General features: G+C 39.3%; 1 protein-coding gene across 2 annotated transcripts in view; it reads right to left on the bottom strand.

Moving 5' to 3' along the window:
* The window catches only part of CA10 (carbonic anhydrase 10), a 199,612-nt gene that overhangs the window by 4,226 nt on the left and 170,484 nt on the right, over positions 1-24,902 (bottom strand). For both annotated transcript variants that reach the window (XM_032199757.1, XM_032199756.1), the window contains 2 exons: positions 7,234-7,329; positions 6,707-6,779 (listed from right to left, as the gene is read on the bottom strand). In XM_032199757.1, coding sequence (XP_032055648.1) covers positions 6,707-6,779; positions 7,234-7,329 — 169 coding nt within the window. The remainder of the gene's footprint in view (positions 1-6,706; positions 6,780-7,233; positions 7,330-24,902) is intronic.

Raw genomic sequence — 24,902 nt, 5'->3', positions numbered from 1 at the left:
GTTAATGCATGATAATAAAGATGTTCAATGAAGCCTGGTTGCCTTTCGTGTGCGCGGTGGGGGGCGGATGCGGTGCTAGCTCACTCAGAATGCTAAAATCAGGGTGGAAAAGTATGCTGGAAAGCAGCTTACTAGGGTCCCTGCTTCCTTCATATGCCACTCGGGGAATTAATGAGGTATCCCTCTGCAACAGAATTCACTCTGTGGGCATCTACCAAAATATAATGAGATAGGGATATATCTGTTAAATCATCAAAATTCCTCAGTCTTTTTTATGCTACGCACATTATTTCCCTTGTGTAACGCTGGCCTATAATATTTTTGGCAGTGCTATCAAAGCTGGATCTCAGATTTTCCTGCCAAATCTTCATCTGTAGGAGTTCCTTAATAAGAAATACTCGGGGATGAACACGCTTAACTTCTGATATGCTACTGCTACCGTGCCTCTCAGAGAAAGCTGGACTGGTTACAAGTAGTAATGCTGTGCGATCTCTGCATGCTTTCACTTGCATGTAGTGTTCAATATGGCTTATTTGCAGAACAAGCACTGAAATGTGGGCAAGGAAGGCTGCCTTTTTAGGCAGTTCCCCTTTCAAGACACAGGAGAAGCTGGCATTGATTTTAATTGAAGACAAGGATGTAAAAATGAAGTAGATTACTGCTTAGACTAAAGAGAAATGTTTCAAGTCCATATTTTCAGTCAGTGTCAATAATTTAGGCATTCCTGCTGGATTCACTGGTGTTCTTAATGTGCTAGTCACTGTAGATTTAAACAGTTTTTATTTTTCATTTAAAAAAAAAGCTGATAAACAATTCCTTGGCTATTGGGAAAAGAAGATTGTAAATGGAAGCAAGGAAAGAAATATGATCAAGGAAGCATGTAAGAATGAAAAAGAAAATAGAAATTTAACTGGAATTTAACATATAGATGAAGGACAAAGCTTAGATGAGCAAAATGCTTGTCTCAAACTATCTAATGGAGGAACAAAAAGGACTCTGTACTGCGTTGGGCAAAAGAAAAATCCAAGTACAGAGGCAAAACAAATGTGACTTTTTTATTTTGACATAGTGTCGTTGACATGCTGCAGCCTTACAGGCTATACGTATTTGTGACTACAGCATCAGTTCAAGTGTCAAGGTGAGAGTGTAATATTTGCATCATGTTGGCCAGTGCCTTACAGCTATTTTGTGTTTAAAATGCATTTGTTGTTTTAGGAAAGATACTCTAGGCACGTCATTTCACGTTTATTAGCAGTACAGCCCTCTGCCACCTTCCTGCGCTTCAGGGTAGTTGCCGTGCCATATAGCTGGATGCCCACGTAAAGGGGGAAGTACTGGTTGTATCTTACAGGTGACTGGCACCTTTGTTAATGTGCTTAGCCTTTACTGTTCCATGGCCTTGGTTATCAAGTCTGGTTTTAAATCCCAAATTTTCCAGATGGAAGTACAGAAGTATTGCTATGGTACTGCAGAGCCAAAATGCTCTTACATTTTAACAGCTAGAGATGACTGAATACATCTGTGTCCTATTCATTAAAAACATTATTTGCACTGCAGCAGTAATTTTTCTAGAATTACATGAGAAGAGAATGAATGCTTTTTTTCAAGCCAGTGCCTGTTTTCCATGAGTCATCACGCTTCTTTCCCTTCCCCACACGAACATCCTGTTCATTATTTATGAGGCACGGAGACTGGTGTGTTAACTCCAAATGGCATGGAGTCAGTCTGAATAGATGGTTTCAAACTCTGAGAACCAAATCTGCTTTGTCATATCCATATTGACTTCAGTTGGACTAAAATGATTTAAGTAAGGTACAATTTGCCCTGAAATATTTATATGGGGATGGAAAGCTAACTAAAGATTAATGCATATTGATGATATGTATTTTTGGTGCATGTTACATTCTAGTTGACTAATTTGTATTCAGAAAAGTGCACAGATTATTAGCAATAGGTCTACTTATTGAAAGCAAGGTACAGAAGCAGATTTACTGCTGGCATTAGTGCAGGTAATCATGGGGATTTTGGAGTTGCTTTGCAGAGCATTAATGGAAAATGTAATTGAGTATTTTGATGGGGGCTTCTAACTTTTGCCTGTGGATTTAGTGTGTTTATGATATTCTGAGAATGACTAGCACTCCAGGGTGGAATATGGTAGGTAACAGCATGGGAGCAGTGTGGGGCATGGTGGTCCTGCTCATTCAGGGAAGTCCAATGTATGCCAGTGCCCTGAAGATCAGGAGAGGTGGTTTTCTCTCTTTGCCTTACTGATTTTTGGATTAGCTGCTAGGTTACCTTGTTTGCATGCTGAGGACCTGCAAAATGTACTGTGCTCCTTGTGTTAGCCATCTTCCCCACCAGCTTCCTGCAGTAGAGCTGCATCAAATCTGATTAATTGCCTCTGTGTTCACTTGGAGGGTGTTTAAGGAGAGTCAGTGGATTATACCAGATGTCAAAATCCATCAGGTGAAATTAAAGGGAAACCGAAGAAGAAAGTATCACTTAAGGAAAAAGAAAAATGTCTGTGAATGAAATTAGTTTGGCTAAGTAAAAGTGGTACTCATTCATCCCTGTATGGGGGTTATATTCCCAGCAGAAGTCAGAAATCTCCCTGGGAATGGCCTGAGAAGATTACAGAACAAACATTTGGTTATCGCTTTTCACATGAAGAGCTCTGCTCTTTTCCTTTCCCAACATCTTAATAAAAATTTCCTGTACTGGAACTGAAGCAGAACTGGGGGAGTTGTATTAATACTAGGCTGCAACACTTCAGTGTGTTGTCTTTTTTTTTTTTTTTTTTTTGATATTTCCTGCAAGTTTGTGGTTCAAGATGGTTGAAAACAGTGGGGTGATAGCTTGCCAGTAATAAACCTCCTTTACTAAACCTGCTCAGCCTTTACTAGATTCTCAGCATCATCCCTCTCCACAGCCCACACTGTTTATCTTGATCTGCTTGTGCCTTGGGGTGATTCCTGAACTCATGAACTCTTCTTATACAAACTACATTTCATTAGATTTCAATTTCATTTACATAAAGGCCTCTGACAACTTTCTTAGCAAATAATAGAAATCCTCTTTTATCCCTAGATTTGTAACAGGTGTGTGGGGTTTGCTTTCATAGCAAAAACATGCGTTCTGTTTAAAACACCAGTACTTCTGGGGTTGCTGTCATTCAGTTAATATATTCCCTATTTGATTCCTAAGTTCATAGGATAATTCAGAAAGGGACACTAAATAGAATAAAGGGTAAGGAATGTAGAGATCCGCAGTTATTGAACTCTGCATCAGAGTCTCTCCATTTACCAGCCTGCACAAGTCGCACAGACCCAGGCTGAGAGTAGCAGCGACTGCCTTGAATGTCCAAGGTTGGTCCCCTGGGGCCTGGTTTCAGACAGCTGAGCTTTTACTGCTTGTGACAGGAGCTGTGGGAGCTCAGTCCTTCTGGCAACCCACTGAAACGTGAACCTTGAGAAATTAGGAGTCGTATCTCCAGATATCTGGATCTTAAGCTTTTTCGGAATAATCTGTTAAAATTGGAATACTGTTCACTTGTTATCTATAATGTAGCTAAAGATTGAGTTTGAGGAAATTCAAAATTTTAGAGCTCTTCTGCCTAGCTGGCTATGCGTGAGTATTTTAGTGGAGAAGGATAAGCCCAAATTTCAATGAAGAGTTTGGGGAAGGTAAATTGTTACTGCTTTTCAGCTATGCCCAGTGTTTGCTTACCATTGTTCTGAAAGAACGGTAACTTATCCTCTCCAATATCACACTTGAAGTAGAATATTAAAGCAGGTTTTCTTTGGAGAGATTCATATAGCTTTTGAGCAAAGTCTGTTTGAAAGAATCCTCGTTTCAACTAGTTCAAAGTGGTGTGATCACAGAATAAAATAAGCATTTGAAACCTGCTTAAAAGTTCCTTGGGGTCCACTTTACCTCACTGTAACCATTAATTATCTGAGAGTAGAAATTCCCCTTTCAATCTACATTGCCCATGGAAATTTCATGCAGCATAGACCGTCATGTTTTTGCTGTTATTTTAAAAGAAAAAAAAAATCAGCAAAAACCATGCAACTTTAGTTATGTTATTACCTGTCCTGACTCCAAAGCTATTCTCTGCTTACCATTTTCTCCGCACCCCTATGGAGCCTGCTGCGTATTGCCTTCAGGAGTGCACCCCTAAACCACAACCTAAAAACCTCCAGCTGCTAAAAGCAGAACAGAAATCCTTGCACCGTAAGAAGTAAAATTAGTTTTCAGCAATGATGCTATAATCCATCACACAAGACAACTGCAAAATTACTTTTGATAACACTCTCACGTTCCCAATTTGCACAAAAAAGCTCCCAGTCAATACTTGTTACTACAGTAAGTAACCCAGTGCTCTGCAGAATGGGGTCTCTGTTGTATCCACCTAAGTTTTCCCTTTAAGACACACCTGTTAGTGGTAAGTGGTTAGGAATTAGAGCAGTTCCAGTACACTTGGATTTAGCAATCTGTTACGCATTCATCTCAATGTGAAATTTAGCAAACCAAAATTGTGTGATTGGAATTGCATTTTCTTTTAGAGAGACAAAGCAACCAAGGAAAGCTGTTAGGATGCAACCAGTTCCAGTGTGAAGGTGCGGCTGCTTATAAATGCAGCACAAAAAGAAAATATTTTGCAGTGGAAGAGATGTGCTTGCATGCTTGTGGGGATGATGGTTGCACACTCATTCATGCAGCAAAGGAAAGGTGCTGCTGGTTCCTTCCAGCCCTGTAGGGTGTCATATCCATGCCTGTGGCCTCTCCTCTGCTCTGAACCACCATGAGTTGTCCAGTCTTTGTTCTGCAGGCTAGCTCTTGGAGCATGTGTGGCCCAGGAGCACAAGAAAAGCTGTGGTAACCGTGTAGATGAATGAGATAGGGTTGCTGTGAAGAGAAAGATGAGGCAGGAGCCTTCTCTTGCTCAGTGTGTAAGACCTGGCAGGTCTGTGTGTGTGTACATGGGGAAAGTAGCTTTCTCAGTGGTCCTCTGTCAGATCTTCTGGCTGCTCCACAGGAAAAAGCCAGGAATACATAATTATGTAAGAGCCTTAAAAAGCACTTACAGCCTTGACCATGGTTTTCCCTGTCCCTCCCCGCAGCAGCGCTGTCAGGCAAGAAGCTCTTACAGAACAGTATTAGGGTGTGGTTTTTTTTTTTTTTTGGTAAGAAATCAAGACTGGCAGTCTCAAATCTGGGCTAATCTCCTGCTGCTTCTATGCAGAGAAGAAAACACTTCATGCAGCTACAACAATCTGGAAAAAATGTTCTCAGGAGAATCCTCTGTCACATTCCTTCCTGTAGGTATTGTGGAGAAAAGAGCTTTATCGTAATAGCAGCCTCTTATTTTCAAAAAGACGTACCAAGGTTTGTTAAATGGAAGGCGAAATTGGATACAATTAAATGGGAAGAAGTGCATGTTTATAGTAGAGGGCATGGAACTGCCTGCTTCAGAATGGAGTTAGATTTGCTCCGTTCCTCAAATTCTGTATCATGAGGCAAGATTCAGTCTTTCTGCTGTTCTTTTGCTCAGGAATTAGTGGGTAAAATTCTGAGCTTTCACTCTACATAGGTTTCTAATACATATTTTTTTCTTTACATTGTAGGATTGTAATCTTAGTTTTGCAGGGATTGGAAAAGATAGAGTCCAGGCAAAGAAACCTGACTGCATACTTGAGGGAGGTGTGCAGAAACCTATCCAAACACTTCCATCATACCGAGTTCAGGGACTTTTGTGGAAATTAAATGGAATTTTTTGAGTTCTCTGGAGGTTCAGATATGAAGACGTAAACTGTGTATAGACTGATAGAACTGGGAACTAAATCCTGCAGTCCTGACATCCAGTCTAATTCTAGTTATGAACAACTCTGTCCTACTCTTTGTAGACATGGCGGAGTTTTATAATATTTTTATTTGCTTATTTTGCTGTGTAGTTTTACTGTATCATTTAGCTTATTAACTTAATGGCTGCTTGGAATTCAAGTGAATATTTGACAAAGGGAATAAGGTTTTCAGGAGAAAAGGTTTAATTTGTTCCATTGAGATCTATGTATTTTTCATGACTTTTTCTAAATTACCCTAATTTTCACTGACATTTAAGCTCCAGTTTTCCACATTTAATATACTAACATGGAATTATTGAGCATTATCAGTTGAAGGCTTTCTAAATGTGAATACAACAAATATATATGCTATGTTGATGACCTCTTTATATATCCATTATGTGCAGCAATAGTTAAATAGAGATGACATTTTTCTGAACAAAATGAAAGTGTTAATGAGTATTAAATCCACAGTTGCATGTTAAAATAGGTAATGATGCAGCATCTTGACATAATTTGATTTGAAATAATCCATGTTGCTTTGCATGTTATTTTTGCTGCTAACAGTAAGCAGTTTCTCCTGAGTATTCTGTGAGTATAGTGTGCATATATATTTGTTAAATATAATTTCATTACTTTATTGCTTGTTCAAACATAAAATAGGCTTTGAAGTTCAAAATTCCCTCCATGAACTGATGACCTTGGATTTCTTCAAGTTCCCAAGTTTAACACAGAGTCACTGGTGATACAAGCTTTGTGATTTTTTCCCGTAATGAAGAGTCTCTTACTTCAGTGGATCACTAAATACGATATCTGATACTAAAAGCACAGAGCTGTTAGCTAACGTAAATGAAAAGACTTACTTTTATACGTTATTCTTGTTATAGTGTCTCTGTTAAGCATACGATTTAGAAATGGATTTGATGATTCAGATACCTGCAGAAGAGAAAAATGTACAGTGTCAAAACCTTCAGAGAAACATGCCTTTTCTGCCAATATAGCTGGGCTTTGTCCCTTTCCTCTATCATAGGACCCCAGTCTACTAGGAGATGCTTACTTGTAATTGTATAATTCATGTTTCGTAAAGAATACCGAACTTGTGGAATCAGTAACTTCAGTCAGAGCCACTCAGCTGTTATGAATGATGTTTATGATATTAGTTTTTTTCTTTCAATGTTATCCCTTATACCTTTTCATTTTCCTTACATTACTTTGAAAGTGCTTTTGAGCAGGGATTGTGTGTTCAGTTCCCAGGGTGATGCTGTCTCAGGGTTCTAGATCAGAGCCCCCAGGCACTGCAGTTATTTAATGAGGAGTCCAGGTCCTAGATTTGCAGTTTGTGGGAAAAGTACATTGCCTGCTGTAGGTGTTGATAACGTTAAATACTTACTTTCATAAATATGGAAACTACCACCAACCCATTAGGACTCTTTGCAGCTTCTGTGACATTTGTGTACAGCTCATGGTTGTAGTGGATTAGTTGAACCTAGAAAACAGAGAAGGGAAATATTACAATTAAACAGTAGTAAATCATTCCATACGCTGTTTGCAAATACTCTATGTACACCACTTGGTTTGTATTAGGATCCCATCTACGTTCAGGATATTTTGTAACAGTGCAATTTTTCAGAGATTTGCAGCATGCATGATTTTAATAATTTCAGTTACCATCTGGCTTCAACTGGCACAGCACCAACATGTTTTCTTCTAAATTGCCAGTAAGTGAATTTACCCACATCAAGTTATGAATTGCACTGCAGGGGTTGACATCATTTCCCCATTGCAACAGCACTTGCCATAGGCATCAAGTAATCCGTACTTTTCAGCCTCAAGCCAAACACAGGGGAGTCAGGGGTTGATATATTTGTAGAAACATATGGGATGCAGGGTTGGAACTGTTTAAAGCAGTACTTGCAGAATTCAAAATACTAATATTCATTGGCTCCAGATTCTACAAACTTGGTTACAAAAGCTCCTACAGTTAGGTGCTTACTGTATTATAGTTAACCAGGTTCTCCTTAGCTCCTACAGCTTCCCTTCTGCTTGTTAGCTTTATAATTTGCTGGAATTCATCAGAACATGTATTTTAGTTTATGAAGGTATAGTTCATCTCTCTCTCTGAGTAGAAATACATTACCCAGAACAATGTTATTTTCACTTTTTTCTGAGACCACTGGAAACAGTTACAGTATACATTGCAATTAGTAGGTTTTTTTTTTTTTTTTGAGCTGACCAACTTTAATGAACTCATGTGAGGCAGATAAGTACTTCTAAGAAATTGAAAGACTATTTAGCTTTACTTAGCCTGCAGATACATTATCTAGTTTTGAGATGTCCATTAGAAAAGAAAGGTCATTGTTCTGTTCATTCAGAATCACAGCAGCCTGATGCATGTATTTAAAAACCAGGTACGTTTTCCATCTACTGGTGTAAACCAGATTGTTGGTCCAATGTAATCTGTAGACTCGATTTAAATCTGGTAGTCGATGGCCAAAGACTAATGCTTGTAGCAAAGAAATATTACCATATAGGGCTTTCCATGTTTGTGATGAGGAAGAAACTTCTTCCTCTATACAACCAACTAATCAACAACAACAACAACAACAACAACAACAAAAAAAACACCACAAAATCCAAACCCACTGAACTGTCATCTAGTGACAACACTGGTGATTTTGCCTTTTGGATGAATGTGATATCTGGAGCATCACTACTGTAAAGCAGAATACAACTGCAATGATTTCTCGAGAAGAATGACCTCCCTATATAATCTGCAATGTATGTTCAAATTACAAAGACAAAGCCTTGCTATCCAGATATGTTCACCATCATGTATGCTAGAAGTGATCGGAATGATAACAGCATCCCAAGTTATTTGTAACCTACACCATTATTATCTCAGTCTATGACAAGTTGAGGAAAAAATTATGCCTGCAAACTCTGGGAGTATTCAGACAGTTCTACTTCCTATGCTCTGCCCTGACTGTAAAATGTATTTTTCATATGTTATATGCCAGTTACTCAGAATCAGATCTTATAGGAAGGATTTCCTAATGTAAAAATCCCTCAAGACTTGTTTGCCCCCTATCCCTCAATAATGCAGTTTTAGCACTTGGGCACTGATGCAAAAAGGGCAGTGGAAATTCAGAAAGAAAAGAGAATATTTGTGTTAATAAGATTAGATCTTTGGCACATAGCTTTATTATTTACAACTAATGGCTCACAGACAACAAAAAAAATAATAATAAGGTAAGGGTCAAGATTACTGCTAGCATGTGTTAATTTTGGTTACTTCTGTCCTCATTGGATTGGGAACTGTTGGTTGACCTTTTTACAAATCACACAGTAGGCATTTTTTAAGGCAAACAAACCAAAATGGAACAAAAAAGTAAAAATGTCAAAGTAGCCAATGAAGTCATTACTAAATTCTGACAGCTAGGAAGCAGGACGAATGCAGTAAGTTTTCTAAAGGTCTTGTGAAGAATTACAGCATTTATTGTATAGCACAGAGACATTGCAGACTCTCTTGTGAATTACTGAGGAAATAAGGGATGAAGTCTGCTTTAGACTTGAACTGCTTCTGCACAAAGTTCCGGAATAACAATGGATTAGATAAGCTTGGTTTATCTAACAAACCAAACTGTTTAGTGCAGAAATGGGTAAAAGGAAGGACCACGTTCTTTTTCCGCCCTAAGAAACACTGAGTCAATGTCAAGCTCTCATTTTTACTGGTGGGACTTCTGGAAATACAATGCCTAGCGTATATTTGCCACGTACAGGATGATACCTGTCTCAGACCCATGGCAAGGACTCTAATGCGTGGTGCAGTTCTAGGAGGACACGTGGTGCTGCAGTCAGCAGTATGGGGGTGCAGCAGTGCCCTGGCTCTGGTGGAGACCTCTCTTAACATCAGCAACACACCACTCAGTCTGTGCAAAGCTGGCATGCTGGCTGCAGGCAGTCCATAGGTGGTTGTGGGAATGAGTTAACACACTTGAACTGATTAGAAATTAGAATAGATACTTCCTTTGCAGATCCCACAGTGATCTCTCCACTTTTACAAGGAAAATAGTTATCAGAGAGCTTTGTCATCCTTTACCAGTGCTGCAAGTGGATTTCATACCATTTTTTTCCACTCCTGCAGGTCTGTATGCCTCTGCCCCACTCCACCTGTCCTTATCACAGCTCAGACTGGTTCTGAACAGTTTTGGAGAGTGCATTTGAGAAACCTGATTTCACTACAGTTTGAGGTCTCCCCTCACATTGTTGTTTCTCAAAGCACCTAGTGCTGAATGAAGGCTTTTTTTCTTCCAAGAACTGTCACATGCTTTATGTTAGAGTTGTATCCTTCCTCCCTGCATCTGAATCAATTTTAAAGCTGTTTCCATGGCACCGTGGTTAAGTTCATTAGTTTTTTTAATTAAAAAAAAAGAAAGAATGAAACAAGATTGCCCATGCAAGGAGACAATTTTCAAAGTTTCTCACATGGAGGAACAGACTGCTTTAAACAGGTACAAATGAATAAAAGTATCTTAGATATAGAATACTATATGCAGGATTAAAAATATAATTCCCTATTAAACTCTTTCTTTCCAGAATGATTTCTTCTAAACTGCCTGAAATACCTGTAATCTTGCAGTCTGCATTAAATATTATTAGTTTTTTCTATGAAGGTGAAACCACACAACTAAAATTACTTGTATGTGAAAATCTCCCTTTTCCAAATGATGACATTGGATTAAAAACAAAACACAACAAGAGCAAACTTGTGGTACTGGAAGTCCCCTTTGGTTCTGCCTTGAGTTTCAAGGCTCAAACACAATAAAAAATCTTGTTATAAGCTATTGATTTTCTTTGGAAGATTCCCCCTTTAAGATTAATTTGCCACAGAACAACTTATAGCTCTTTGTTTTCCTCAAGCAATAGAAGTTCTATTTTTCAGGGAGTAGAGAATTAAGATTAATTACTCTCATTTTAGCCGATGAAAATCCAGAGTGTGCCCTTGTTCCATCACCCAAAAATGCGCACTGGACCAGGAGCAGACACAGCACTTTTTTAGACAGCTGATATTGGCAGCGCTGGGAATGTCAGCAGGAGCTGGCTGCAGTACGGTAGGGTTAATTACTGAGCGTGCACTCCTCAGCCCTGTGGGCAGCATCTCTGGGGCAAAGTAACAGAGGCTGATTCTGTGGCTTCTCCTCTGGCTGCTGTGGGGAAAAATCTACCTCCCTTTCTCAACACACATGTATGTGTGTTTGGAAGGGTAATAACCTCTTCTTTGCCTATGCTTTGCTGAAGGTCAGCCCTGGGCTCGTAGTACTCGTATTGTTTGCATGGTACTACTTTTCCTCTGCAATGCATTTGGGTTTTTTGATCCTTCACCCAGGTGAAATGTGCATCTTGGGGCTGAGCTAGCGGCAGGATGTCTTCCATGTGGCATTTGGCCAAGGCTCCATGGCTTAGCAGAAGGAGGCAGATTGCTGTGGTGATGATCATGGGTGCTAAAGATTCCAGGGGTTGTTTTCACCAATCTTTTGGCAATTTTTCCAACTTGACCAAAAAGCTTTTGTAATTACAGAGCTCTGTTCTAGGATGCATGCGTAACACTTCTATGAACGTCACATCACTGCAAGATGCTCTGCTGCAGTGAGGTATGGAGAAATACAAATTTAGGATATCACAGCATCGCTTTTTTTTTTTTTTTTTTTTTTTTTTTTGAAAGTCCTGTTAGGAGTAATAGAAATAGCCTTTATTCTCTCCTGGAAATGTTATAATTGAGTGCATAAACATTTTGATTGGTAAATGACAAAGGTTCTAAACCGGGAAGTGAATGGCAGCAGGGAATGGCTAATCTGTAACTGTAACATTTGTATTATGCTGTGCTACCTGTAAAACTGTTGAGACAACTGATTGAGAGTGAGCACAAAGCACATTTCTAGCACAGTAGGGAGCAAAAGCAAATGAAATTGCTCAGGAAGACGAGTTCAGTGTTTGTTTTGATTCAGTGGCCAAGATCTCATTAAGGAAAATAATTATACGTTTTTGATTATGTAAAGTTAAATAAAAAGAGGAAAGGTTATGTAATTTTAGTGTGGCAGATGTCTACTAACTAAAATAATTTTGGGTAAAAAATGAGTTTAAAACTCATTAATAGTGTTAGATAGTCCCATGTTAAAATATATTTGCCATTACAGCTTTTGTCAAACAATTTGGAAAGAGCAGTATCAGCATATCACCTTAGAGTTATTTAAGGCATTATTTTTGTCAGTCCAATCAGGTGTCAGATCTGAGGTCCTCACTTTGTGAGAGAATCATGAAATTATAGGAGAGGCTTCGTTGGAAGGGACCATTAAAGATCTTAACGGGACATAGTCCAAGCCCCTGCCAGGAGCAAACCAATTCTCTTCAGTGTCCAGATTCTAGGATGTGTAATTTGCGTGGCCAACAAAAATGTCTTTAGATTCGTCTTAATTAAATTAGGTGCACCTCGTGCTTCGTGGAAAGTTATAGCACCATCTGTGAGAACACAAACCAGGCTCCTCAGAACCCATAGTCCTGATTTCTCTTGTTTCGCTGGACCAGTGCCTGGCAGTGCTCCACAAACGTAGTGTTACAGGGCGAATGCTCCCGCGTTTGGCAGGTGCTGGAGAACTTTACAGCAGAACAACAGGGCTAAGTATCTCGTGGACTATTCAAGAAAGAAAGAAGTTCACTGCAGTTTGTTCATGTTTAGGCTTTGGAGATGGATGTTATTGTTGTATCTTCCTGAATTGCTGTAATGCTCAAACCCTGTTTGTTCCCACACACTCCCTCCCATGTGAGGAGAATAGATTAAATGTGTCCATGTTTAATTACTGCATTTTGGTGGTTGCTCTTGGCCTGCTCAAGGCACAAGTCATTGCAACTGAAGTGGAGCAAGAACTTGGACTCTGGGCCAGTTCTCAGTCCCTTTTTGCTTTCAGTTTGCCTGTTCAAACTAACAGCTGGAGAGCTGGGCTGGTAGCAGGCTCAGAAGAATGTTGTTAAAACAGTTTAAGAAGATAAAAATTAAGATTTGTAGTAATTCTTCTTGGGGAAAAAAAAGAACAGACATCTGTTTTCATGCACAAGATACTCTACCAAGAAATGTTGGTACCTGCCAAGTCAGTATTGCCCCATACTTATTAATTAACCCGTAACTGTACCTGTCCTATTTCACGTGTCTGAGCCCACAGCAGTGAGGTGATGTTACGTGGTTGTAAATTGGCAACGTAAATTTAACGTGACCATGTAGACTTCTAGCAGTTCACTCTAGCATTTTTTTTCAGAATACTGTTGTTTGAACATTAAAATCAGTTTAGAAGATTTTAGTTTAAAGCAACTTCGGAAAAGTGCCTGAACCATTTGTTTTAAATAATTTTTTCTCTCTTTTCTATCAAAACTCAAGTTCTTTAGGCTGTTGCTGAGAAATGTTGTTGTTTTTCTGTACTGCTTTTGACAGTCATTTCATGATTTAGAAGAAATGCCTAGAAAATAGTGGTTTAATAGAAAGACTTGTCATCTGCATTTATAGCAATATGCCAGCAATTTTATCCTAGATAAATAAAAAAAAAAAAAAAAAAAAAAAACAATTCTCTTTTCTTTAAAAGACTAAGGCTAAGCACACAAGACAGGAACTCAGTTTTCTCTTGTTTATGAGTAGATAACTGCATAGAAGCACATGCAGAGAGATGCAACAATGCATTCTGCAGTAAAGTGGAAATGCGGTTTCGAATTAACTGTACCTGGCTGTGAAATCTGCTTTCCTAGAAATAATTATATCCTAGGAATTAGCACTTAAACAGCAAATGGTGTCTAACATTTCATTAGACCAGTTGGTAACAAGGATGAGCGTGTAGTACCTCTGTTCAGCAAATGGTACCCGGTGGGACTTAGCCAGGGCTCCGCTGGAAGGAGCTAACGCTGCGTTCTTTTCAGCATACGACTTTTTTTTTTTTTAAAGTAACATCTGCTCCGTTAGGTTTAAAGTAATTATCTCTAGTCGCAGACATACAATTGAAAGGTAAGTAAGAGTCGTGAGGTTTTGGGGGCATCTGTTCAAAGGTGCTCAAGCTGGGTGTTTTATTGTACTTCCAAAAGAGAATGTTGCAAGTCGGATCTGAAGCAGACCAGCCATTTTGGCTGCCGACTTGGTATTTTACAACTATGTGGTTACTAATAGAGAAAAATATACTTATTCCTTCTGCCCTCCAGTTCAGTAGATTGTTTATAAACAAATTGCAGCCAGAAAATAAAATAAAAAATCAACATTGACCTGAACGAAGTGTAGAGGATCTAAAAGTATTTCTTTTTTAAAATCTTTTAGTGTGCTCTTATTTCTTTTGTAAGCCTCACTCTAATGGATTTGTGAACAGGAAAATAAGCTATTTTAGCTGATATTCAAAACATGCTTTTTCTATAGGACTACAGTAAAAAGTACAAATTCACCAGCTTAAGAGGCCAGATGAGCTGTTCATGCCTCAGAATTTATTAGGACTTTTCACCTATTTGCTAACACCAAAAAGTTAAGTAAATGATAGGCTAAAAAAATGATTGCAAAAGGCGACAGATTGCTGCCATCCAAATGCTGCCAGAACTGTTCCAAGTGTCACAATCATTTGCACCCTTTCCCAGAGAGTAGGAAACACAATGAAACAAAAACCCAAGCTGAGCCCCAGAGGTACCTAGAAGTGTCTGATGCTGGTTGCTGTGTGACATCGGGGGAATTTTTGACAGGGCAGTCGTTGCTGAAGCCTTCCACTGCTGATTACTCTTACCACAGGGTATTTTTGGCTGCCCTGCCAGTCCACCACTCTTGTCATTCATTGTTAGCAGATGAGCAAGAGCTCAGTAAACATAAATAAATGGCAGTGTTCTGTGATTCACTTTGTGTGAGGATCAAAATTAAGTCTTAAACTCAAATGTTTAATGTTGATTATGTCTTGGATGGTGTAAAATTTCACTGCAAGCTGTAATTTGGCACTGACCCAATCCGTCATCAACAAAAGCTGCATCTTAAGAGACAATAGAGGTAATGTGGGGGAAAAAAGGCTTAGACGAGCCTGTCATCATTCCTGGATTCGTGCAGGATTTCTGAGTAAATGCTACATTTAAATTGTTTTCTCATTTTAAATACAACAGATGCTCAGACTCCATGATGATGAATTCAGTATAAATGCTCAGTTTGGGAGATTCAGTTATATAACAGAGCTCTGAATTTCTGGGAGAATTCTGTATTTCTTCAGCAATCAGTCCAGAACACAGCAGAAGTTGGTTCCTGCAAGTTAAAAACGTGGCAAAACGGCCATCAGTGCTATTTTTGTTGTTTGCTTTGTTACCCTGGGATAGCGTGTCAAAAGGATGCTTGCACAAAGTCACTGAGTGGTGACAGAGATGCATTAAGTTCAAACCTTCCCTAACAATGTGATACCACCATGGCTCTCAGTCTGCCTTGCCGAAGTGGGTGGCCACAATGGGCAAGAACAGAGAAATGTGACAGTGATGGATAAAAGAAGGAACAAAAATAAGTCAATACAATCTAGGCTAGCGAAAACCCAGTTGTTGTTCTAGGGCTTATCTCTTTTGGCCTTATCTTACAATCCAGGAGGCAAATAATAATAATAATAAAGAGGTCAAGCTTATTATATCCCATATAGCAATGTTCCCAACAATCAAAGAAAAGGTTAGCTTTAGGATTACAAACAGAAGCGGAAACCAAGCAATATATTTATCAATTTCCTGGCTACTCATGAAGTTAAAAGTATATTATTAAACCAAAAATATAATTTTCCAGTGGCAAAAATAAAGCATAGGATTTTGTATATATAAAATGGCAATGAAGTGTACACATGATGAAAGCATCGAATAACACTGAGGGTACATTTTTAAGAAGCTATTGGTGCGATGCGTCTGGGGTCCACTTAAGTCCTCACCCAGCTTGTTTGGGCAGCGGCTCCTGCCTAGGACGGGAGGGGAATTTAGCACAGGGTGTGTGAGAATTGGCTGCTCCTGCAGGGAGGAGGAGAAGGAAGGGAGATGGATCTGCTTGCCTTTTGGGAAGAGAAAGCAGTGTGTAAATGTTGAGAATGGATATGTGCAATTGGGGAGATCAACTTTCAAAATGGAAAGTAACGGTGTTGAAATCATTTGTTTAAATAGTGTATCCTATAGAAGTTAAATGTGAAAGCACACAAATGGTCTTATGGGATCTTTCTGAATGATTTATTGATGTGTGCCTTTTTATTTATTTAAATTTTTAAAAGAGTTTCCTTACCCTTTAGTGATTGGGTTGCTCCCATATAACCTAAGAAATTTAGGTTCAACTCCCTTCTCTGCCCTTAAGGAAATCTTCCTACCATTTCTGTCCAGCTTGGCAACCCTGAAGCAGGAAAGCTCTGGCAGCAATATTGTGAGATGCTCAGATGCAACTTTAATGGCACTGGGAAAAGCATAAAGACTACCAAGACAGATAACGAATGTCATATTATGAAGCTCAATTTTTGTTATTGATCTATGGCTGTATGTAACACATCACCCATAAAAGGTGCAAAAAGGAGCTCACAATAAAGTAGTCTTGGCAGAAAACTGCAGGATACTTGGATTTTCAGCATCTTAAAGAGCAATAACAGAGAAACACAAAGCCTGATAAAAGAGGGAGAAAAAATATGAAATAGATATAATTGTCAGTGATCCTACCATTAAATCTTCTAATGCAAGTTGAAGTTTCAAACACAGAAAAGTTTGAGGCAGCCCTGCTTGACACACAATAGCCAAAAGCATTTCTGGAATGAATGTTTTATTGAATTATTGAAGTTCCTTTAGGATATTAATACTGGAGTAGATGAGATGATATACTACAGAGTCAGATTTTTAAACATCATTTGAAGAAATCTCACACCAGGATTTCCTGTTTAAGGTGTAGAATCAGAGATGGAGAGGAGAGATGGCACAGATCTGCCCTGCAGGCAGAAAATAAGTTGTCATTCCGTCCCACCCCCCCAGTATCTTGGAAGCTTCTTTTAAATCTAAGGAAAGTACAACTGGCTTTTGTTGTTTATGTAAATTGCTTAAGAGATTTTCACCTGGTAGTGTAAAAGCCTGAAGTTGAGGAATAATGAGTACAGCCAAAACAAGAGGACATGAATTATCTAAGAAGATGAGGTAATACAGCTTAAGGCAGACAACTATAAAATTATCTTGTTGCTAAATGAATTGAGTGACATTATACTCAGTAGGAAAGTTAACCGGCACTTAGAATTTATGCTCTAAGTCAGTTATCAATTATAAAGTAAGCCTTTCAGCTCTATCTTCAGATTTGGTAAAAGAAAGCAGGATATTGGCAAACTCTACTTCACAAATGCAGTGCAGCATAAATTAAAAGGGCCCAAAATGACACACAGCAGCATTTGTTTAGCATAAGACCACATTCTTCTGGGTACCTTCTAAAGAGTACCGAGAATTACCCCATGGTAAGAGCAGCTCAGTACAGCCACACAACGACAAATTAGTTCCGTTTACAAACAGAGGAAAAAGATGATCACAGAAGCCTTTCCTGCAGCCTTAATTATACTGCAGTTGGGTGAAGTTCAAGGATCTAACAGTGGTTTTCTTTGTTAAAGGTATTTTCTGCCATTTCCTGTTTTATATCATCTCTCAAAGCTGCTTCTCTGCATCCACGACAAATAAATGGCTCAGCTTTGTACAGACAGCAAAAGCTCTCCTCTTCCCTTTGTCTCAAACTTTGTAATGATATATTACAGCACAGCAGTTATGTTTTTCCTAACTCATTGGTAATTGTCACCCAGACTAGCTAAACACCAGTGACCCTTGCTTTGCAGTTTGTCTTGCCTGTATAACACATGTGGTTAGAAACAAGAAGACACCTGAAAATCCCATCTAACACCAGGAAGTAAAGCTGAGAGTTAGCCTCTGTGAATATGCCCTGAACCTACACTTATTCACAAGTTTTAAAATTTAATAAGTGAAGGTCACTGAAAAATAATGAGAACCAATTGCAGCGCTTACAGAAACACGCTGGCTGCTGTGTCTGTTTGTGGGCTGTTTGAGCAGTGAGATGCGAGGGCTAAGCCAACAAAAGGGCGAAGAAAGAAAATCGGTTATGCAGACAGGTTCCTCATGAAGGATTGAAGAGCACTTTAATTAGATATCAGCCCAAGGGCTGAAGGAACACTGAGGGTGAAGCTAGGGTGCAATAGCCCTAACCTTAAAAGCAGATCTGCCTGTTGGGCGTTGAGGTTTGTGGAACGGAAGCTTGCGAGCACAGGCTGCTTTGGGGCTCCTGTGTTTTCATGATATTATCTCTGTTTCATTACAAATCTGGAATCTTTTAACCGGTAATTCATCTCTTCACCGGAAAGGGAGGTGAGCACAGCAAAAGCGCTTCAGATCTGCAACACAAGTGTTTTATGTGCCTTTCTTTAAAACATAGCTGAGTGCAAAGAGTGCTAAGTCGTTTAGAACTCAAAATGTGCCTCGTGGTCATGATGGTGGTGAAAGGGGCAGCGATAAAATCACGCTTATCATTTGTATCAGCAGGCTTTCCACATCAGAGAATAGAAGTCAGAGCTTTTCTTCCTATTAGAAAACACAGTCTGTATTCATTTGCAAGACAATTTATGTAGCTGAAATGCTGAAAATACTGGTATGGGAATACCTGAAAGGCCGGATCGATGTTTTTCCTTAATGAAGGAAAACCAGGGGATGTGCCGTGCTCCAAAATGTAAAACTCCTGCAGAAATCTTCAGTCTGTTGGACTTTCTGCTATTAGAAGAGGTGAATTTGGGTGATGATCCAATTAAAGGCTTTGAAATTTGTTTTGTCCATGCAGTAAACTAGTTCCTGCTGGTGGATAGCCTGGCCTCAGCCATGCTGTGAAAGCAGCTCCTTATGCTTCCTGGCAAAGGGCCTGGCCTTCAGAATGTCCCTGTGAGTCCCATGCCAATAGCCCACGCTGTTTACTTCTTGCCACTTCCAGTTCCCACTGAAAGAGCTGTAGAACCCTGAAACAACATAAATGGGGATCTGCAGAGCCCCTGCCACGGGGAAATCACGTCTGAATGAAGTGAGGGGCTGCGAAAGGAGCAGCTGCAGCTGTGCCGTGACTGGCTTTCAGCGTGCCCCATCCCAGCACTCTTTCCTTTAGCCATGTCACTGATCCTAAGTGAGGAAGAGAGGCAAAGGGCAAATGGTGCCTGTCCCTTCCCCTGCCTTGACAGCAGCCACCCCTACCTGCCAAAGCACCCTGGCATGATAATTGTCTTAAAGAGTGAATCGAGGGTTGTGTTTTCCCAGTATGGCCGGGGGGCTGTGTGCTTGCAGTGTGACTAGTGCTGGGCTGTGGCAAATACCACGGTTAGCTTTGGGCCCTCGCCAATCTCATAAAATCGAGCAGGCACAAATATTTACAACTGTTGGAGCGTGGCAACTGGAATGGTCTTGCTCTTTGTTAGATGTGCAAGAAAAGATCTTTTAATTCTAGCACTATCTCTTGTGGATTTTGTGTTATTTTTACCCCAGGAAATTATTATTTACAAATTTGACCAGCTGTGGTTTTTCCAGTTTGTCCTGACGCTGCACCTGCTGCCTCTTTCTTTATTTAATTTCTTTGTTATGTACGTTATCCTCTAATGTGGCTCTTGCACAGCAAACGAGAACCTTTCTCTTAGTGCATAGATGAAATGGAGCTGAAAATTAGAGCAGATAAAAATCCATCTCTTCGAGCTGTAATGTTAAGAACTCTTCAACCAGGGTTAGACACCTAATTGAAGATAATGTTGACTCTCTCCATGACTTTATTACTTTGTCAAGCTTATATCATTAAGTGTGTATTTGATTTCCTTACCTGCAGTAAACAATTTTGTTCTTGTGATTATATGCTGCTTTGTAATGACTGGAGAAGTTGCATTATGCTTTAAATGTAGATAATGCTGTCTCTAGATTTTGAGTTATGGAGCAACACTGTAATTATCGCATTACCTTGCTAAAACATCAAATTATTTGTCAGTGATGCAAAAAAATAGGAACCTAAATGTGAGAAATTATAATAGGAATCAGTACTTTAACAATATCGTTTTGCTAGGCTCTTCTGAGGAAAATATCCCGTATAAATCCCATATAAATTATAGCAATGGGGACTGTATATCACCAAAATGATACCTAACAAAAGATTGATTTGTGATTTTAATAAGTGTAGTGTAAATGCGTAGTATGAGTTGGGCTTTACAATTCATTTAAATATATATGATTAAATTTTATTGCATAATACGTTTCGAGCTGCTAACGCTATAGCCTTTGTAAAGCCAAGTGCTGCAGGTTTAAAGGGGGAGACAAATAAAAACGAAAAAAGTATTCTTTAAAAAAAAAAGTCGTTGAACTTCGAGCCCAGCTTACACCGAGGATTCTGTCTCCAGTGTTCCCTGATCTCCTCAAGCCAAGAAGTTCCCAAATCCTATTAAAAATCACAGGTTTCTCAGCAAACAGCAGGAGTTTTTTCCTGGGAGAAAGGTTTTAATAATTAAAATTAGCTAATACTGAAGCACAGGAGATTATTTGATCTTGTTTAGAAACTGACACTTTCCAGAAGGAAAAAGAATGCAATCTCTAAAATCATTTTGTGGGAGTCAAGTAGAAGAAATTCACCTCAGAAGAGAAGAGGGCAACTCACCAGGGAAATAGTTCTGCTCAAAATAATTGTGAGCTTGAACATCAAGGTTGAGATTTTTAGGATGTTTCCAGAAGAAAAAGAACAAAACTGTAAGACTCGCAGGATGAGATGTAAAAATGTTTTTGTTACTGCTTCGGGGCATTACAGCTCTCAGACACATCATATGAAGTTGCTGTTGGCTTTTGTGCTTCAGCCCAAATTTCAGTTTGTCTACTTTTGCCCATGTTATTTCAACTAAAACCACCTGTTTTATCAAGGCAGTCTGTATTCCTGCACGGAACTGAAAATGTCCCCATTCCTTTAATAGGCTGAAATTTTGCCCTAGTAGCCCCTGCTGCCTTTGGTTACTGCCAGCACATGAAAATACGACATCAGAAACACGTCAGTGGATGCATGTGCCCAGTAACAGCAGGGTTGCTTTTGGGCCATGCTCTTTCCAGACTTCCCTATAACGCAGGCTGTGTTATTTAAGCCCATGACATACTCCTTGCCCATATTCTGACCCACATATTCCTCTGCTTTTATGAACACCAAACTTGTCCCCTGCCCTCCTCTGTCCTGTTTCTTCCTGTCACTTAAAATCCATCATTCTTCTAATGCTAGCACTGTTATCCAGCTGTGCCAGTCCTCACTGCGCATTTCCCAGAGACGCAAAATGGTCCTCCAATCTATCCTACTTTCCTTTCACAGTGGTGTTAAGAGGTTAGTGAATATATGTCTGAAACCACGCTGCTTCTTTTTCAAGGGACTGTCACAGTGGGAAAGGGCAGCACTGCTGCTCTGCTGTCTACATCATTTGGAGGATGTCACAGGTTGCTCATGCAAATGTTTCTGAAAGCACAGAAAAATAAGTTCTGGGTGCTCTGGCAGGTTACAGCATCACACCTCTTCTTTGTGCTGCCAGACTTTATCTATGCATCATGCTTTTTAGCTTTGATGTTGCGTAGTTAGAGTCATTGAAGGTCAGGAATGGAACAAACAAATAAGAAAACATGTTAATTGTGTTTTTTGAATTATTACTCTCTTTTTATTATAAGAGCAGAGCAACATTAACATACAATCCAAGTGTGTGGTGCTGCAATTCAGAACTAATGCTGTAGGTACAATAAAAAAACCCGCAGTTTTCTTGACCTGTTTGATTACCCCTGTTTGATCTCTTTCCATGGCAGAATAAAGGAAAAATAGATCATCTAAAAAAGTGGAGAGGGAGGCAAAACAAGACTGGATGAGAAAGCAAACTGATGGATGTGCAACCAACTTTTCACATTTCCAAATTTTGGAGCAAAAGCTTTGACAGTCTGTAATATTATAGCTAAGCTAATTGCATTATCTGAAGTGCTACAGCCTACGTATGCTGTTTGTGTTGAATAAGAAAAACAAAACCAAACCAGCAGTGACACAGGACCTGCCTTTACCGTAGAACATAGGCGGGACAGCGTGCACAAGCTAAATTTATTTGTACTCTGAATAATGATGTGAGACTACTGCAGATGTACTTGTGATAAATGACCTCGTGTCCTTATTATCTTTGCTAAAACTCCTAAGGTTTAATTAAGGAACAATGAAACAGAACTCACTTTTTAGCATTTTTCATGCTCTTGCTGTGCTTTGCGAGTGAAACAGTCAGTAACCAGCAGCAGCGGAACATCGTGGAGTTGGGGCATGGCAACTGCCAGCAGACATCAGTCCTCCTGGCAGCGCTGCGAGTTTCATGGATGGCACAGGGGCAAGTTAAGCTTGCTCACAGGTCTGTGTACTTTTATTCACTCCTTATCCTTGCACTATTCTCAACCAAGTGAAAGTCTGGTGAACAAATAATTTCATAATGGATAAAGGTAGATCTACACTGACACTGCCATGCTCTGTAGTTCCTACTACTTGGCAAAGACCCTGATAAAACACTTGTTCCCTTGGCTGAGGTTCAATCACAGGTCACTGTTGCAAAGTAGGTGAGACAATGTTATGTGGTATTGAATTGCTCCCTTGCAAATGACTTCTGTGCTATCTGCTTGGATTTTCCAGGAGTTCTTTTCCCACTAAGTACCTATGACCATTCACTCCCATCTCTGCTGCAAAAATAAGCTCTAATCTCACTACAGGCAAAACTTTTGAACAGTAACAGCAACAAAAAATTAGAATGAGAATGCTGCCATGGCAAACAAATCTTCAATAAATGAGCTAGACAGGTCAGAGACAGCAGTAGCCAGCAGCTGGGCTTCTGTCAGCTTCTCAGACACTAGTGTCCTTGCAGTTCCTCCACTGTTAATAACAAATGGGGAAAATGGTCCAAATAACTAGCAGCAGTAAAAGCAAAGAAGCCTGTAGCAGTTCCATACTACAACCTACTTAAAGCAGGAGCTGCTTCCATTGCTTCAGAATAGGAGGAGGAGGAGGAGGTTTTTCCAGAAGCAAAACACATAAGACATCCTAAGCAAAAATAAATAAATAATAATAATAATAATAATATATATATAAATATATATGTGTATATGTATATATATAGTTTTTTTTTTCCACCTAGCCAACTTCCACCTGGTCCATTCACTCACGGCAGCTCAGCTCAGTGCAATTGCTGCTGTTATTGTCCTGTAAACATACAGCTCGTAGCTGTCGCTGGACTGACCCCTCTAGAAAACTTGGCCCAAATCCCTGAAATCTGATGCATTGCAGCAGGTCACATACTCAGACTTCATATTACTAAGTCACTGTTGGTCTTTCTCAGTCAGTGACAGTTTTACTGGCTGCAGCTGGAGGTGTTCTCAAGGCTTTACATGGCTTTTTTTATTTACATGGTGCCATTGCTGTAAGTTAGATTTCCCATATGAATTAAAATTACGAGGGAAGACTCGTCATTTTGCTGTCACTGCTGTCTTGCAGCTTGTTTTGTAGAAACTGATACGGCTTCACTTTCCACATAGATGATTACTGTAAATAATGTATACAAATGGAATGTGTGCATGTTAAGGAAAACTTGGTTTATTTGCTTCATTTATAGCAATGTGATAAAACAGTTCTTTAGTTACAGACCTACTGATTGGAATCAATCAACATCTCAGAGTTTGAACGCTGTCGAAAAAATTAAATGGTTCAATAAATCTGAGATTATACTTTCAAACAACAATTACTGTGTATTTAGAAATATTTTAATATATTTTAACTCTATCAGCATTTCCTAAACTTTGAAGATGCATCTTCGTGAATTATTCTCACTGCTTCATTGACTTTTAATATCGTCAATGCTTACAAGCCTCCTGCATTTCAAAAGAAAGTACTTTAAGGCTTACTTAGCTTGGCATATTTTCTATGCTACAGACTTCAGTATTTGGCAGGGTTTTTATCTGCCTCTTTTGCTATATTTATATTACAAGTTTGAAGGTCTAAAAAGCACTTGATGTGAGATAGCTGCAGGTATAGATGATAAAAGTTTTTCTGGGTGGCAGAATGTTGTGCATATGTGATGGGAAATTTGTGATTGCCTTTTAATGGATTTGGATGTTGTAGTCTGCACAGGATGGTGTCAATTGGGGTGATTAACTTTTGTTATAGAAATAATTACAAGATCTTCCTCTTCTAGATAACCCATGAATTAATTTTGAGGAAGCAGGTAGGCAACATTTCTGGGACGTTGACTACATCACGACATTTTGTGCTTTGCTCTCTCCACTGTGCCATAGCCTGTTGTCATCGCTGCAGTTGACTCAGCCTCTCTCTCAGCCTACCCATTTGTAAAATCTGCAAAATAATTATACTGCAAGGTAATTGATAGTTAATGGGGAACGTGTTAATGACTGCAAAGCATTTGACAAAAAGCATTACAAGGGATATCATTATTGTCTGCAGTGAGCAGCTATCAGCATTTGTGAATATCCACGGGGAGCACGATGTGACCGCTTCCAAACCCTGGTCATATCTGAATTCGGTTTTTGGTTCAGGCCCAACTCTAAACAAAACAACAAACTAAAAGGAGACAGATGGTCTCTTCCAGCTCTTTGCTGCACTTTTCTTTCCCTCTAACAAACATTAAAGGAGAGATTTTCAGCTGATATAAGATGATAAAACTCAGTAATTCTGTTAGTTTCCTAGACTTTCCCCACTTTTTTATTTTTTATTTTAAACAATGTAGGTCTTTAGATTTAATCACTGGCATTCACTTTGAGTTATAAGCTGCCATTTTTAGAGCACAAAATAAGGAACACAATCTAGAAATGCACTGGTAAAATCGATGCACTTCAAGCTAGCTGAAGATTGTTTGATGATCACAAGCAAAATATTGATGAGTTTACAAGATTATTTGAAAGACGGATGGCATCACAAAACTGATGCGTTCTGGGCTAGCAAAGAATTCTGTTCATTTTAAA

The sequence above is a fragment of the Aythya fuligula genome, chromosome 18, assembly GCF_009819795.1.
Source record: "Aythya fuligula isolate bAytFul2 chromosome 18, bAytFul2.pri, whole genome shotgun sequence".
Classification (NCBI taxonomy): Eukaryota; Metazoa; Chordata; class Aves; order Anseriformes; family Anatidae; genus Aythya; species Aythya fuligula.
The sequence above is the reverse complement of the archived record's forward strand: the minus strand, read 5'-3'. Positions and strand labels throughout refer to the sequence as shown.